The sequence below is a fragment of the Kwoniella europaea genome, chromosome 1 (genome assembly GCF_036810445.1).
Source record: "Kwoniella europaea PYCC6329 chromosome 1, complete sequence".
Taxonomy (NCBI): domain Eukaryota; kingdom Fungi; phylum Basidiomycota; class Tremellomycetes; order Tremellales; family Cryptococcaceae; genus Kwoniella; species Kwoniella europaea.
This window is the reverse complement of record NC_089487.1, coordinates 12,011,970-12,026,126: the sequence shown is the minus strand read 5'-3', so window position 1 is coordinate 12,026,126 and position 14,157 is coordinate 12,011,970. Positions and strand designations below refer to the sequence as shown.

The 14,157-nt window shown below is 43.9% G+C and overlaps 4 protein-coding genes across 4 annotated transcripts; 2 read left to right on the top strand and 2 right to left on the bottom strand.

The window, feature by feature from the left end:
• Positions 1-1,170: 1,170 nt before the first annotated feature.
• On the top strand, positions 1,171-3,776 carry V865_004575 (uncharacterized protein; the record flags this gene model as incomplete). The annotated part of the gene is made up of 5 exons (XM_066228355.1): positions 1,171-1,429; positions 1,496-1,555; positions 1,642-1,836; positions 1,891-3,020; positions 3,078-3,776. 5 exons carry the CDS (start codon positions 1,171-1,173, stop codon positions 3,774-3,776), a joined length of 2,343 nt encoding a protein of 780 aa, XP_066084452.1.
• A 1,036-nt stretch (positions 3,777-4,812) lies between these two features.
• V865_004574 (uncharacterized protein) lies at positions 4,813-7,429 on the bottom strand (the record flags this gene model as incomplete). Its single annotated transcript, XM_066228354.1, has 10 exons — positions 4,813-4,973; positions 5,071-5,368; positions 5,448-5,507; positions 5,582-5,895; positions 5,964-6,047; positions 6,105-6,198; positions 6,268-6,515; positions 6,578-6,817; positions 6,880-7,045; positions 7,160-7,429. The coding sequence occupies 10 exons, from the start codon at positions 7,427-7,429 to the stop codon at positions 4,813-4,815; spliced, it is 1,935 nt and encodes a 644-aa protein (XP_066084451.1).
• A 449-nt stretch (positions 7,430-7,878) lies between these two features.
• Positions 7,879-9,984, top strand: V865_004573 (uncharacterized protein; the record flags this gene model as incomplete). The annotated part of the gene is made up of 2 exons (XM_066228353.1): positions 7,879-8,106; positions 8,200-9,984. The coding sequence occupies 2 exons, from the start codon at positions 7,879-7,881 to the stop codon at positions 9,982-9,984; spliced, it is 2,013 nt and encodes a 670-aa protein (XP_066084450.1).
• A 265-nt stretch (positions 9,985-10,249) lies between these two features.
• Positions 10,250-14,138, bottom strand: V865_004572 (uncharacterized protein; the record flags this gene model as incomplete). The annotated part of the gene is made up of 7 exons (XM_066228352.1): positions 10,250-10,388; positions 10,480-11,854; positions 11,911-12,519; positions 12,580-12,678; positions 12,747-13,034; positions 13,096-13,932; positions 13,994-14,138. The coding sequence occupies 7 exons, from the start codon at positions 14,136-14,138 to the stop codon at positions 10,250-10,252; spliced, it is 3,492 nt and encodes a 1,163-aa protein (XP_066084449.1).
• Between the last annotated feature and the right edge of the window lie 19 nt (positions 14,139-14,157).

The following is a 14,157-nucleotide window of genomic DNA, read 5'->3' as shown; positions in this document are numbered from 1 at the left end:
TGTTAGTCGAAAACTCAAAAGAGATTGAGATTGATCATGATGGAATCAAATGTCTCACTTGTGGTATCTTCGCATCTTTGCCTCATGTCCAAAGGTATGGTTTTAGTGTCCCTGAAAAAAAATGAAAAAATGCTGGAATGTTCTTGTTATCTGTGGTGCTGAAATCCGAACGATGAGTAAGAGGCGAAAGACCGAAGGCAAGATTCAAAGGCCAATGCGTAAACAAGGAACAAAGTAAGGTAAAAACTAAAACGCTGATCAATCTGATTATATTGATGGTGAGCTAGTGCTGAAATATGTGTTGATGAGTCATCCTCTTACATTGATGTGTGGGATGATCAAGGGTCACGTCATGATGGTGATGGTGATGGTGATGGTGATTCTGATGGTCGTCATTGTTGTTGTTTCAAGGGGTATGAGCGGAGGCACGGAGATGAATAAGATGAATAACTTGTCAAGCTGTGTGAGGAGTGGAGTAGATGAACCGATGTAAGTGGAATGACAGAGGATACGGTTCTTGTCCATGTTCTTGTTCTATTGCAACACGTTCAAAGGATGCTGTTGGTCAAGTATGTGAGTGCGAACAGTGGTCCTTTGAAAAGGTTAAAGTCTGTGCGGTGCACTCTTCGATCTGTATCGGATTACAACGGGATACTACAGTGCATCACACTATACACTCCTCATTCACTGTCAAATCGATTCGGTATATAGGTTAGTATAAAACGAGAGTATTGCCCACCACTCATCTACTCATTCACATTTCATCCTACTTTACTATTCTCCGTATAACAAAATCACCGTACCAAAACATATACACGATTAAACCGCCGAAAACCTATCAATCTGGTCAATCACCTTTTTAATCGACCTTGTTTTCGATAGAATAGAAGTTTTTCGCATTGTTTCTCTCAACTTGACAATTCTATCTTGATAGTATTCGATTGTTCAACGCAATAAATCACCTTGAATATAGAATCCAGTCTGCGGATTTTGATTTCTTCCGTCTCTTCAACGGTATGTCATTATCTTTGATTTATTAATCCCCTAATCCCCTTGGACCCCCTTGATCCGACCGTGCACCTATCCCCTTCAATCATCTCTTACCGAGTCCTCCTACATGGATCGCTGACGATGGTGAAGACCTATTAGTGTGACAGAAAACACCCAATCATGGCCACGATCACTTCCACATACTCTTCTCCCACTCCGCCAGCTCATGGTCATCGACAAAGAGATCCGAGCGTCAACAGTCTTGTAGATCATTCATATTCGAGAGATCGATACAAAGCTCAAAAGCCAAGGTCTCGACAAACATTGTCATCTGCATTCAACGACGAAGGCAGTGAAGTCGATGTCACCCTTAATGGATCCTCGATGAACCCCAACAAAGGTGAACAACACATGGCTGTGGACTGTACCACTGTAAACTGTGATTATCTGAATAAACTTCCAAAATGCTCTCATGATAGCTGATCTCATTACTGTATATCTGTAGTCACTGAGCGACCGGAAAACGATTCTATGGCTGACCTTGGTACCACCATCACTACCAAAGGTGCGCTCTACAGTACCTCTCGCTACAGATTGGAACCTCTCAGCATTAATACTGTATATCAATTGCTAATCCCTCTGGCGACATAGGTACATGTCCATCATACCAAGATTCACCCAATCATCTCCTTCAATCGGCTCGACCTCGCCTGGTGGGTTCTGGAGTCGGTGCTATCAACAGACACCTCAATGGGAGTACACCTGGTCGAGCTTCAAGGAATGCCAATGCCTCTTCGTTTACTGCAAGAGCGTCCGCTCCTCCAAGAGCCATCAATTATACCAAGGGTAAGTTTTGGTTCACATGCTATACCCTCAATGCGTCGCTGATGGTCTGCTCAGGGTTCGTTCCTCCTGCCGTTGACACTCCTCCTGGAGGTCTCAATCAAGGTCCTCCAGTCGAGACCGGAAACATGTTGGAACAATTGCCCAACGCAAGAGATCGACCAATGGTCTCTTCGAACCTAAAAGGAGGTGTCCCTACCTTCACTCCTGGAGCCTATCATCACCCTACAGCTTACCTTCACTCCGCTTCTTCACTAATGGTCCCGTATGCTCCGTTCCTGCCCATCACACCAAGATCACACCTCCTTCCGGATCTTACTCGCTTTGCGAGTGCCGAGTACATCGCCTCTTTGATCGCTGCATCACCAGCAGCGACCACACCTGATGGAAATCCCATCACACGACCATTCTCCCTTGCTCCGCTGCCGTATACCGATGAGGATATTCCAATTCCTCAACCGTATAACACCGAATACCCTCATCCGATTACTGCTTATGCATCTCCTCGAGTCAACCCCGAAACGGTCAAAAGAAGCGGGTACGGTCAACTTCTCAAAACCCTTGTGGAGCAGGATTTACCACTTACCCTTGGATCAAGACTCTACGATGCTGGATTCAGAGATCTCGATTCGAGTGTCTACCTCCTCTTCTCATTTGAAGGCTCTCAAGGTAATGGTATTCCCGAATCGCTCTGGTCAAAGCTCGAAAATGTCACTTCATCAAGATTACCAGTCGGATCGAATGGTGTATCCCCTTTTGCTCGATCTACTACTGCCACATCCAATGCAGTAGAGATGCCACCTAGGTTCGCTCAACTGAACAATCAAGCTGCTATCGAGTTTGGAATGCTCACTCCTCCTGGATCGACCGAAGAAATTGATTATTTCACTAAGCCCATCAACAATCGACTTCCCGATTACGATCCTACCCCAAGACCTTCTCCGAATTACCACTCCATCAACCACGCTTCTTCAATGGCAAACATGCGAGTCATTGATCATTCCTGGGACCAAAGAGGTTCAGGTCCACAAGATCAATGCCCACCACCTTCATCTGGTTACCAACCTCGAACAAACAATTCTGCCACATCCGAAACAGTTGCCACTGGAATCTCGCCATTCTACAAAACCGAACTCTGTGCTATCTGGCAACAAACGGGTAAATGCAAGTATGGAGGGCAATGTCAAGTAAGTTGATCGCTTCAATCACCTCTCACTGCCGCTGACATGAATCTTGGGATATAGTACGCTCATGGTGTTGAAGAACTTCGACTGCCTCGACATCTACAGAACGCTGCTCGTACCTCTCCACCAGCCAAAGAAGGGATGATGACTCATTCTCCACACAGTTACGAAGCCAATAACGGAATCCTCTACCATTCACCTATCCGATCTATCTCTCTTCGCCCCCATGCGAGAGCTACAGCTTCGGGAATCTCACAAGCCCATTCGCAAGCTAGATCCGAACCTCGAAGATCTTCTTGTCCACCTCAACAACTTGCGGCCCTCGCTGAAGGAGTCGAAGATGATCATCCACTTCCCCTTCCCGCAAGACATCAATCTCTCGCTGTTCCAACTCCTATCGGTGCAGAAAGGTCCATTCCTACTTCGACTACAAGCAATAACACTCCAAGTACGCGAAGTTCGATTTCAAGCACAGGGAAATGGGAAGATATGCCCCCTTTTACTTTGGCGGAATCAAGTTTCGCGTCTTCTCAGCTCAGGAGTGAACCTAGTACGATGAGTCTTAGCCTGTCGACGTCTTCAAGTTCGGAACACAGCCTGTTTACGGATTATGGCGAGAAACCAACTACGTACAGTCCTGTCGAAGGTGATATTACTATTTCCGATCATGATGGATTCAAATATGGATATTCAAGTCAAACTTTTGGTGGAATGAAAGGAATGGAGGGAGGTAATAATGGACACTCTTTTTGGAAATAAATATTCTACTTCACCTCAAAAGACATTTTGCAAAATTTGAACTATCTTTTCTCAGAATTCAGAACTGAGTTTCAATACGATCATTCTGTGTTCTATGTACGAAATAATAATAGTATTGTATATTTTGGGGTTTTTATCGTCGTCTCATTGATTTTTGATTTTTATTATTTTGTGGTACAGTGATTCGTCCATAAGGATTTTTGTCTTCTTTTGATTTTCTTCACTAGTTGTGGTTTTGACATTCTCTTTTTTTCAATCTCGCATTTTTATTTCTATCACTATCAATTGAGATTGAAATTGATCTAAATCTACAACATTTTGTCGTAAAATGTAATAATGTAACTGTGTTATTCCCAAACTTGTCGATGTCTGACTGATAACTGTACACTATACGCTCAATAATCAAAAAAAGGACATAATAATAGTATATCGGAGTAAGGAGAGGAAACGGTATTCCTGGGATAAGGGAAAGGGAAGATTTAGATACAGAGCAAGTAGAAGGAGGATCAGGGGATGTCATCGGATTTGACTTGAATTGTAGAAAGACCTCTTTTCTATTAATGTGGTACGAGTAAATAACATCCCGTCTTGAAAAACCATTTGATGTATATTCCTTTGATTCATCAAGAATAGAGCACATCGTAATGAGTGTTAAAAACTTGGAATTGTGCTTCGAAAAGACCATTTGGAGATATTCATTGATTAGTTCTCTCTTTGTAGATGATGCATCGTTTGTTCAAAGTCCAAAAATTACATTTCACATTCTCGCAATCTTACAAAAATAAGAAAAATATGGATATGGCATAAGTATGATATATGATGATAATCTATGATATGTATTGTACTGTATTCACGTTTGTATTTGTATTTTTGAACGAAAAATCCAAGAGATTATGATTACGAATTCTCTGATCTCTGAAAACCCCCAATTCACAATGATAACGACAAGAACGATATTCCGACAAATTGACAATGTCAATTCCATCAAAGCAAGAAAGCGAAAGCAATTGGTTTTTTTTTTTTTTTTTCCTTTCGATCAAATATTAGAACTGATATTATTTAAAGTAGGTAGGGAAGTTGTCGAAGCTGTCGTACCCAGTAATTTAGACATTGGTTGAGCGTATGCTAATGACCGTTTGACGTAGAATAACATATAGGCTTTTTGACTTAGGACTGATGATAGAGTTGTAGGTGTTACTAACATGATACGATAAGTATCAGATATCAGTATGTCATTCATCTTTTAATAAGTCTTGTGATATCGTCATTTGAAGATGATAGGTGAATAACTCACCCTTATCATCATCACAATGCCACCATTCCTCACCCTCTCTTACATCCGCCCAATAATGTCCATTATCCAATTTTCCTTCATGAGTGACCACGGCGAATAGATCGTACATGAACAGAGAATCAGGTAAAATATCTTGTTCTTCTCTTATTGTAGGTTTGATATCTTCTTCGGTTGATTGAGATGCCGATGCCGATCCTGGGGGTGATGGAGTGTCGACGTAAGGTCTCATATCTAGTGTGGAAGGGAATCTGACGTGAGTTTCGATTTTAGATGAAGAGGTCGTCATGTGTGCGAATCGCTGTTTCAAGTTGTCAGTTCGAGAAATCTATCTATCGTACAAGAAGGAACCTCGACGGGTCAATCAGCTGATCACTCACCTTCAGCTGAAATGACAGGACAGGCGCGAGTTTCTTGATAGTCAGGTTCTTGGTTGCGTGCTGAACAAATTGAGGAAACATGTATATAATTCAGTATGCCATCCAGAAACATAATATCTCGTCATGACACTCACGGTACCAGGTCCACCACCACATTTGGAGCATTCATACCCCTTACCTCCACTCTCAGACCCACCGATAGTCTCACTGGCACAGAACCTCCTGAGCAACCCGGCAAGAGTCAATTGAGAATTTCCGTTCGACCCACCTCCTATGCCCTCGGACGACGAGGTGGATGCGTTCGAGGTGATGGTAGCTGTTGATGAGCCGGATAAAGGGGAATATGGGAAATCCAATTGTATGTCTAATATAGGATCGATCGTCGAGGAAGTATGGGAGCATGATGAGCAGGTGACAGAGGAGAGCAGGGATCCGGCAAATGTTTGATCTGAAATATAAGGATACTCAATCAGCTTGACTCTGAGCAACAAGGTTTGCAAGACAGCTGAGACTTACGAGCGATACAGTTGCAGCTAGACAGCTGTCCTTTCGCATGAGCATGTATTTGATCCAACGCAGCGAGGAAGAATGAGTGCGCATCTACGATGAGTTGAGATTCATTAGCATGAGAGACAGGTGATGCAAGATACAACTCACCTTGTTGACCGTATCCTTCCAGCTCTGCACTGGCATGCCACATAGCATAAAGCATCGTTATAGGCCCATAAGGTGAATTATCTTCATTGTAGAACTGTATATGACAGATCAGCTGCGGATCCTTCTCGGAAGCAATGATTGTTCAGCTGGTTTAGAGATTTACCTCCTCGAAAGCCCTGTCCATCTCACAGCACATACAACCCTTCTCTCGATCTATACCAGGGGCACCATTCGGTGCTTCTGCTCCAAGAAATGGCTTTCCCACACTAAGCCCCTTAGATCCGTTGGGACATATATGCCTGTTATGTTTGTCAGAGAGGAAATACGCTTTGAGCAGAGGATTGTGGATGAGGGATTGAAGGATGGCGGAAAGGAAGCATGTCTGAGAGAGGTTCAGTAGTGGACGTAAACCTGATAGAAGATCAATGAATAAGCAAATCCGCTGATGAACAAGCTGAATTGGTCGGTCGCACCTCTACAAGAGCTCTTGGCGACTTCACTCTCCTCTATCTTAACCATATTACTGGGATTCCAAGCTTTCCAGGGACCTCGACCTCTGCCTCTTCCTCCACCTACCGCACCAGGTTCACGGGATTTATCGTGCATCTCCTCTGTGCGAATTTTGACTACGCGTAATATCGATTCGAATTGATCTGGGTATATCGTATCGGAGCATGATGAGCAATAGATAGCACCGGAGGATGGATCAACAGCTGTCAAGATACAATGCTTAGCTGAATTCTCGCATTAACGCTCAGTGAGAGAGATAGCTAACCAAATCCACATTGACCGTTACTCTGTTGCCAATGAGTACGCATACAGTTCTTTGAGGAAGAAGAAGAAACACCAGTAAAAGGTAGGCAACCGATGTATGAGCAAGTCAGACATGCCCATGGTCTTGTGAGGGTGGTTGAGCAAGTGTGGCATTGTGGAGGGATTGTCTGAGTAAAGAATAACAATCGGGTCAGCTTTAGGGACTGAGGGTGCAAAGACGTGAACCAATCTGGCAAATCCGAGTGGTAAGATTCGCATTGACGCGCTCCCAACACACTCACCTTCCTCCGCTTGGCACCTTCTGCCACAGCACCCCATCTTACAGTTTCAGTGAATCGCTTTTCCACCTCGTGTTTCCTCATAGCAGTAGCAGGTGGTGGTACAGAGCCATTGTACGCATCTTGAGTACCAATTGTATGCTGACTGCTGTTTGAAGGGGAATTCAGCAAGAAAGAAAGGTGCGAGCAAATCGAAGTGTCGGGTCGAGCGAAGAGGTTTGTTGAAGAGGAAGACGTCGATGTTGATGGGCCAGCTACCATCGTTACTGACATGGTGGAGGTTTGATGTAGTATGATCCCTCCGTCAGACCGTATTAGACCCGTGATTATGCTTGCTGTCTTGTCTATCCTGTTGTACTGTTTCGCTGTCTCGTCTGTAGGACGTCGAGGGAAAAGGAAACCACGATGAATGATGAGATTGAGGATGAGAATGAGATTGCTCATCTCGGATATCAATTGATAAAGCCGATCGAACCAGATATTACATAATCATTCAATCATCAATCATCAGTACGCGTTGATCTCACTCAGTCGCGTTTTGATTTTGACAACATGAACATGAACATGAACATCTTGAAGAGACACTATGTCACATAGAGAAACATCACACCAGGCCAAGTGGAATAACCAGGCATGAGCAATCATCAGACCATTGACAGATCCACCTCATATTAACCGACCGAGAAGGCTTCAACGCGGCCTTGGACCCCAGCCAACATAACATGTCCGGTCCAAACCCCCTTCTCTCACCTCCCTTCTACGTCATCCCAGGCATAGATCCCAATGCACCCATCTCAGCCCAGACGGAGCAGATCGATCAGCTCAACACCTTACTACTTCAGGAGATAGATGCGAACTTTGCCAAATTCCATCAGATAGTGACCAGTAGGATATTACCGGAGATAAAGAGATTCGCTATTGCTGATGAACCCACGAGGGAGGCTGCTCAGGTGAGTCGTCCTACTTCTGACTTGTAGTGATTCTGACCACGTATTAAGTCTTGATACCAATGGAAATATACTGACGACTGGCACCATGTACAGTTCTGGCGATCATTCTTCGAGGCAGCTTCTTCAATCCGAACCACAGGTCTAGAAGAACCTTCAATCCCTTCTCAACAGGACATCTCTGCTCAATATGAAGATCAAACCATGACACTCCGACGTAACCACGATGACTCCTCAATCGTCTCTCATAATGATCAATCAGGTTCTTCATTTATTTTCGATCCTCCCGCAACTTCTTCTACACCTTTACCAAACACTGCTCATAAAGGTAAATCCAAGATCAACGAATCATGGGAAGATTCAATGGAATCACCTTTTGACAGATTAGATAGGAAATTAAGGGATGAGCTGAAGATCAGTAGTGGTAATTTCATAAATGATCAGAGTGGTTTCTCCTCAAGTGATTTACCTACTCCTTCATTACCTAGTGGATATTCCTTACCTCATTTGGGAAGTACCAGTACCAGTAATACGTCCAACTCCGCTTCTTTACCTAGTATCAATTGGAATCAATCTCAGGAAGATGAAGAAGAAGGATATTCCACTGGGACAGTTGATCCCCAAGATATCCAACGTTCTCAACATACTTTCAACCCTTCTCGACCGAACTCCTTTACACCCAAAGCCAATAAGATCGCATCAGCTTCAACCTCTAATAATCCTTTCGGACCGAATTTCAATGGTATAGTAGATATGAGATCTACCCCTCTCAACGCCAAGTCATTGTCGAAATCAAAGGAAACCAAAAAACCACCTAAACAATCCATCTTACCTGGTATAGACGATGTTGAATCATCAGATGAAGAATTACCATTCGGAATGTCACCTCCTGTAACGATGAAATTCTCATTACCACCTAAAGCGAGAGCTATATTCGATATGTCCAGAACACCAGGCAAGAAACCTATATCGTCACAGACACAGAGAAATACAGTCGACGCGTACGGTACGAGTACGACCACGAATGTTCAAAGTCAGAATCAGAATCAGAATCGAGATCAATCTGCAATCACAGGTGATGGTGAGAAACAAGCAAAATACATGATTGATGATTTATTGGAAGAGATGGGATCGGAATTATCACCTCGATTAGATACTCCCGAAGGACTAGGTAGATATTCTATCATGCCTGGTGAACTACAACCTGGTGAAGGTAGATTATTATTCAGTGGTCAATCTCAGCAACAACAACAACCACAGCCTGTTTTACAAGAAGAAGAAGAGGACGATCAGACTTATCATCCTACGGCTGGCGCTGGAGCTGGAGCATCTCAACAAGGGAGGATGAGATTGAATAGAAGATCAACAGGGGCTAATACATCCTATGGATCTGATATGGTCGATTTACCAGTTGGTCAAGTTTACTCGGCAGAAGATTCATTCGATAATGAAGATTCTTTCGCATCCGACCTAAATGACGATGATGATGGAGTGTACTCTCAACCTACCGTTACTGCAACGGGTAGTATAGCTCATACCCATACGGGAACAGGAACGATATCAAGTGTACCGTACTCCACACACGAACATATACTAGCGGACGATTCGTACCTTTCTTCAGAAGGTGATTTGACGACTACCTCTGAAGCTGGTGTGATATTTGGTAAACAACCCAACTATCTTCCACAGGCTCATCAACATAGACAAAGTACCTTGGCGGGAGTAGGACCTTTACAAGGACAGGGACCGAGAAGAAGTCAGTTCGAATTGATGAAGATGGAAGATATGGATACGTATCATGGAGGAAGATTGGAAGATGCTGCGGGTCATGATGTTGCGAATAGTCCGACGAACGCTCTGGCTAGAGGAAGGGGAGGGTAGGGTAAGTGGACTTGATATGTCTGGTATATATGAGTCAGGTTTGAGCTCAGTCTCGAGGCTTATCCTTGATAGATGGATGTGCATATATTTTGATTTTACGATGCAGAGTACAACTCGTATTTTGAATGCATGTATGAAGATTCAAACCTAGAAATACAATAACGTTTACAATGATGAATAGAATCCCTCTACTGTCGATGGGTTACTCTAGTAACGTTGCGGTTACGGAAAGCTACAAGAATTTTCCTTTTCTCATCGCATACGCCTACTCTTCCTCTTCACCTTCAAGCGGTTCATACTGATTCTCATCCTTTTCCCTCGTCATCAACCACCACCCCATCGACACAGCGGCAATGAGTATGACCAGTCCGATCCCTGATAGAGTGATGACTAACCAGCCCCATCTGAACAAATACGAACCAGAAGGAAAGAGGTTGATCAGCCTTTTCACTCTTCAACTCCGATGAGTGCAAGGGCAATTGACGTCTTACTCACCTGGAAAACCAACTAGGTTGATAGGGGATAAGAACCGAATCAATCATCAAAACACCTCCACCAAGTGTCATACCATCTTTCCATAATCTCTTTGATTCTTCATCTTCCTCATCTCTGTCATCCTTCTTCCCTTTCCCTCTCTTTCTATGTTCATGATCTTCCTCAAAAAGATGAATATCGTCTGTGTGACTGGCATGATTCTTCTTCCATCTCACAGTAGCTCTTCCCGTCTGACCAATCCTAGCCGAATTACCCACACCGATATCCTTCCCATTACCTCTCGCACCTTTGATACCCACGATAAAAGAATTATCACCCGTAGCTCTAAATGCCAAATCACCAAATTTATTTTTATCGGACGATAACAGCGTCTTGTATACCAGATCATCATCTAATGAAATAGGTTGACCATCCCGAGGAGGAGTGATGGGTTCTTTATTTTTATCAGAGTCCTTCGTAACAGTACCAGCTGAGATGGAAGATGCGGTTGATGGAATGATATGTAATTTGATTAAATCAAGTAAAGCTTCTTTATCATTTAGATAATGAGTCAGGTTGATCCGTGAGAATGCTTTATCGGTAGGTACCAATACTGTATAACTTGGTAATGCTAAATCTTCAATCTTAGGTTCTTTGTCATGGTTTCTGTCTTTATCCTCGTGGTCATCTTCATCAGATGAATCATCATCTTCCTCGATCAAACCTTTGAGTTGTTTGATAGACATTTCACCAGATGCCGGTTCTCTGCCTTCCAGGATCCACCCCAAGCCCGCACGCATCATCAAATCACCCATCGTATTCTGCTTTGAACCTCTAATCAATTTCGCGATCGTAATCTTCACATCCGAAGGCATAACTACCGAATCGATCGAATGGATCACACCGGTATTGGTCAATGCGTCGGGATGCCATACCCTCGCCGAACGAAGTTCACCATTAGAAGGTAACGATTCGCCTGAGTCGTATCCTTCCCATTTAGTTGGTGATCTTAATGATATACTTCCGTTTTTACCTTTGGTACGATCGACTACTATAATTCCACCTTCCAAAGTCGTATATACCTTCTTACCATATTCCACATCGGGCGAATAAATTATCCCGTTGACTGCGTGGTATTTGATCACTTTTCGAAGTTCGTCTTTCCCCTCTGGTAAGAGGAGGTATCGCATAGTCAGACCTAATTGATTGAAAGCTCGATTACGAGGCATGAAATAAGTCGTAGCCGGAGTACGTTTGACTGCTTTATCTAATTCTGCAGCGTAGACAGCAGCGATAAAAGTGGATAGTTGCAGATCGGAAACGGCTGTTTGTAAGACATCGTCTGGTGGGGAGAGAAGCGATGATAAAAGATAGATTATACTCTTTCCGCTTTTGACTGAAATCAATCGTCAGCTCTGTCAATCTACAGGAACACCTCGACAGATGACTCACCTGGTCTGCCTAGCACAGTCGCTCCTCCAAACCTGATTTCTCCTTCGCCGATAGCTTCCCAATCGTTTCGATCCCTTTGGAACCTCTCTGATACATCTACTCTCAGCCTCTGTCTTCCACCACCAAGTGACGAAGCCCTGAGTTCTGTTCCTAGTAACATCCCATCTTTGATATCTGAAGGCAACAGTCTACCAGGTAAGATGTGATACTGTAACAATGCAGCAAGGGGTGAAGCGTCCTGAATTGGTTTCTTCGCTGTACTATCGGTGGTGATCAAGTCTTCCGATGATTCCACTCCCTTGATGACGTCGACATCGCCTTGTTCGGCTGCAGCCCAAACATGTGGTATCGGTGCACCCCATCCCCCACCCCATTTATCCATGATATCCAAAACGTCATCGGTGGGAGCCAAGATCGTCCAACCTTTGCCTTCTTTGTTTTTCCTATGACCGTCTGATCCCGAAGGTCCGATGTACGCATCTGAGAGATTGGCAGATCGGAGGAGTGAGACAAATCGAGTTGCATTGAGGGATAGAAGCATCTTCTCAGCCGAGTTGAGGAGTGTGAAGTTTTCAGGAACAAGAAGGTTAGGGAGGATATGAATGACACCTATAGAGTAGTCGATCAGATCAGCGATGTGTCATTGTAGAGGTTGATCATCTCACATACCGTTTGAAGCGAATATATCAACTGTTTGAGCGTTGGTACCGTTGATAGCGAGTTGACCGGGTCCACTTGAATTTACGAGAAGATCCATGCCAGAGGAAGCTACGAGCATGAGAGAAGTCAGATAAGCTACGATTGACGATGAATCCTCGTAATCACATTTAGCTCACCTTCTAGACTCTTATTGCCTAATGTATCACTCCATCCAACATGGCCTTTACCCACGCCCAGAACTACACCTCCAGCCAAGATTCTCGCCATCCCTTCTTCACCATATGGTCCTTCCAAGTACCCTGTTTCTACATCATCAAATGCGGAGCTGAAAGCTTCGTCTGACGGAGCGAAGATTGTGAGGTGAGGTGAAGTTGCGAAAGAATCTGGTAAGGGTGATGGGAGAGCGTTGAAAGTGAGGAGACGGGATAGGTATTTGAGTGAGGGATGATTACGAATTGTTTCCTCTACACCCAATTAAACGATCAATCAGTACAGTATAACGATCGAATGAAAGTGGGTACTAACCGATAGACGGAGGCATATCCAATACACCTTCTATACCAACCACCACACCATTCCTAGCGTATCTGATACCTTTCAACTTATCCCTCTCTTTCTCATTCAACATCATCATCGTTGATGTCCTTTCAGTCTCGGAATCAGTCTTGTTTGGATTTGGGTCTGGTTTATCATCATTGTCTTCCCAGCCTTTACCATCCCAAAATTCAACTCCGTTCTGTCCATTCCAATCTACCCCGATGCTACCTCTCTCCGAATCCGGGCCTGTGATTTTAGCCAATCGGATTCGTTGTCCATGTCCACCCAACAGACCTTCTCCTCCTCTAGGTAACCAAGGTGGTCCAGGTTCAGGTGTAGGTGGTAATTTCGGTTCTTCATCCAAAGGGTAAAACAAACTTGTCTCAATGGTTATATTGTTACCACTGGAGGAAGCTAAGAATGCCGAGGGAGGTAAAGTATAATTCAACATGTGATATAATAAATGTTGTCTCAATAACCAATTTTGATTATCCATCAATTTCCTCTGATAGTCTTCTCCCTCTGCACTTTGAGCAATCCGAAGGGATAAGACATCTTCTTCGGATTTTAGCCATTCTTCTAATCCACCTTCTCCCAGCCATCCACCCTTCTCCGCATCGTCGCTATCACCTTCTTCTTTCTGTTTAGGTTTATGTTTGTCCGCCCAATCGTTCCATGCTTGATCTGTGGGTGCGAATACCGTCGCGTTACCTATATGCGCTAAGAGAGGTATACATTTGGCTCGTTGGAGTAAGTGAAGGGTTATTGTGTGCTGGGAGGATGAAGAGAGGATCGAAACGATGGATTCTGCTGTTGTAGAGATATCTGATGTTCATACTTCGATCAGGTTACAGCAGTAGGCTAATGTGAATGAGATGCAGCTTACCGTCATCCGTTGTATCGATATGAGGTATATATTGCTGGTGCGAGGAGTCTTGAGGTTCATTGTAGCTTGGTGTGAAGGCCAACTGCCGTGATAGTCCTAATTTAGCGGCTAAGACTATCGAGACTATGAGACCGGGTGACCACATATTGGCGGATACGCCTCAG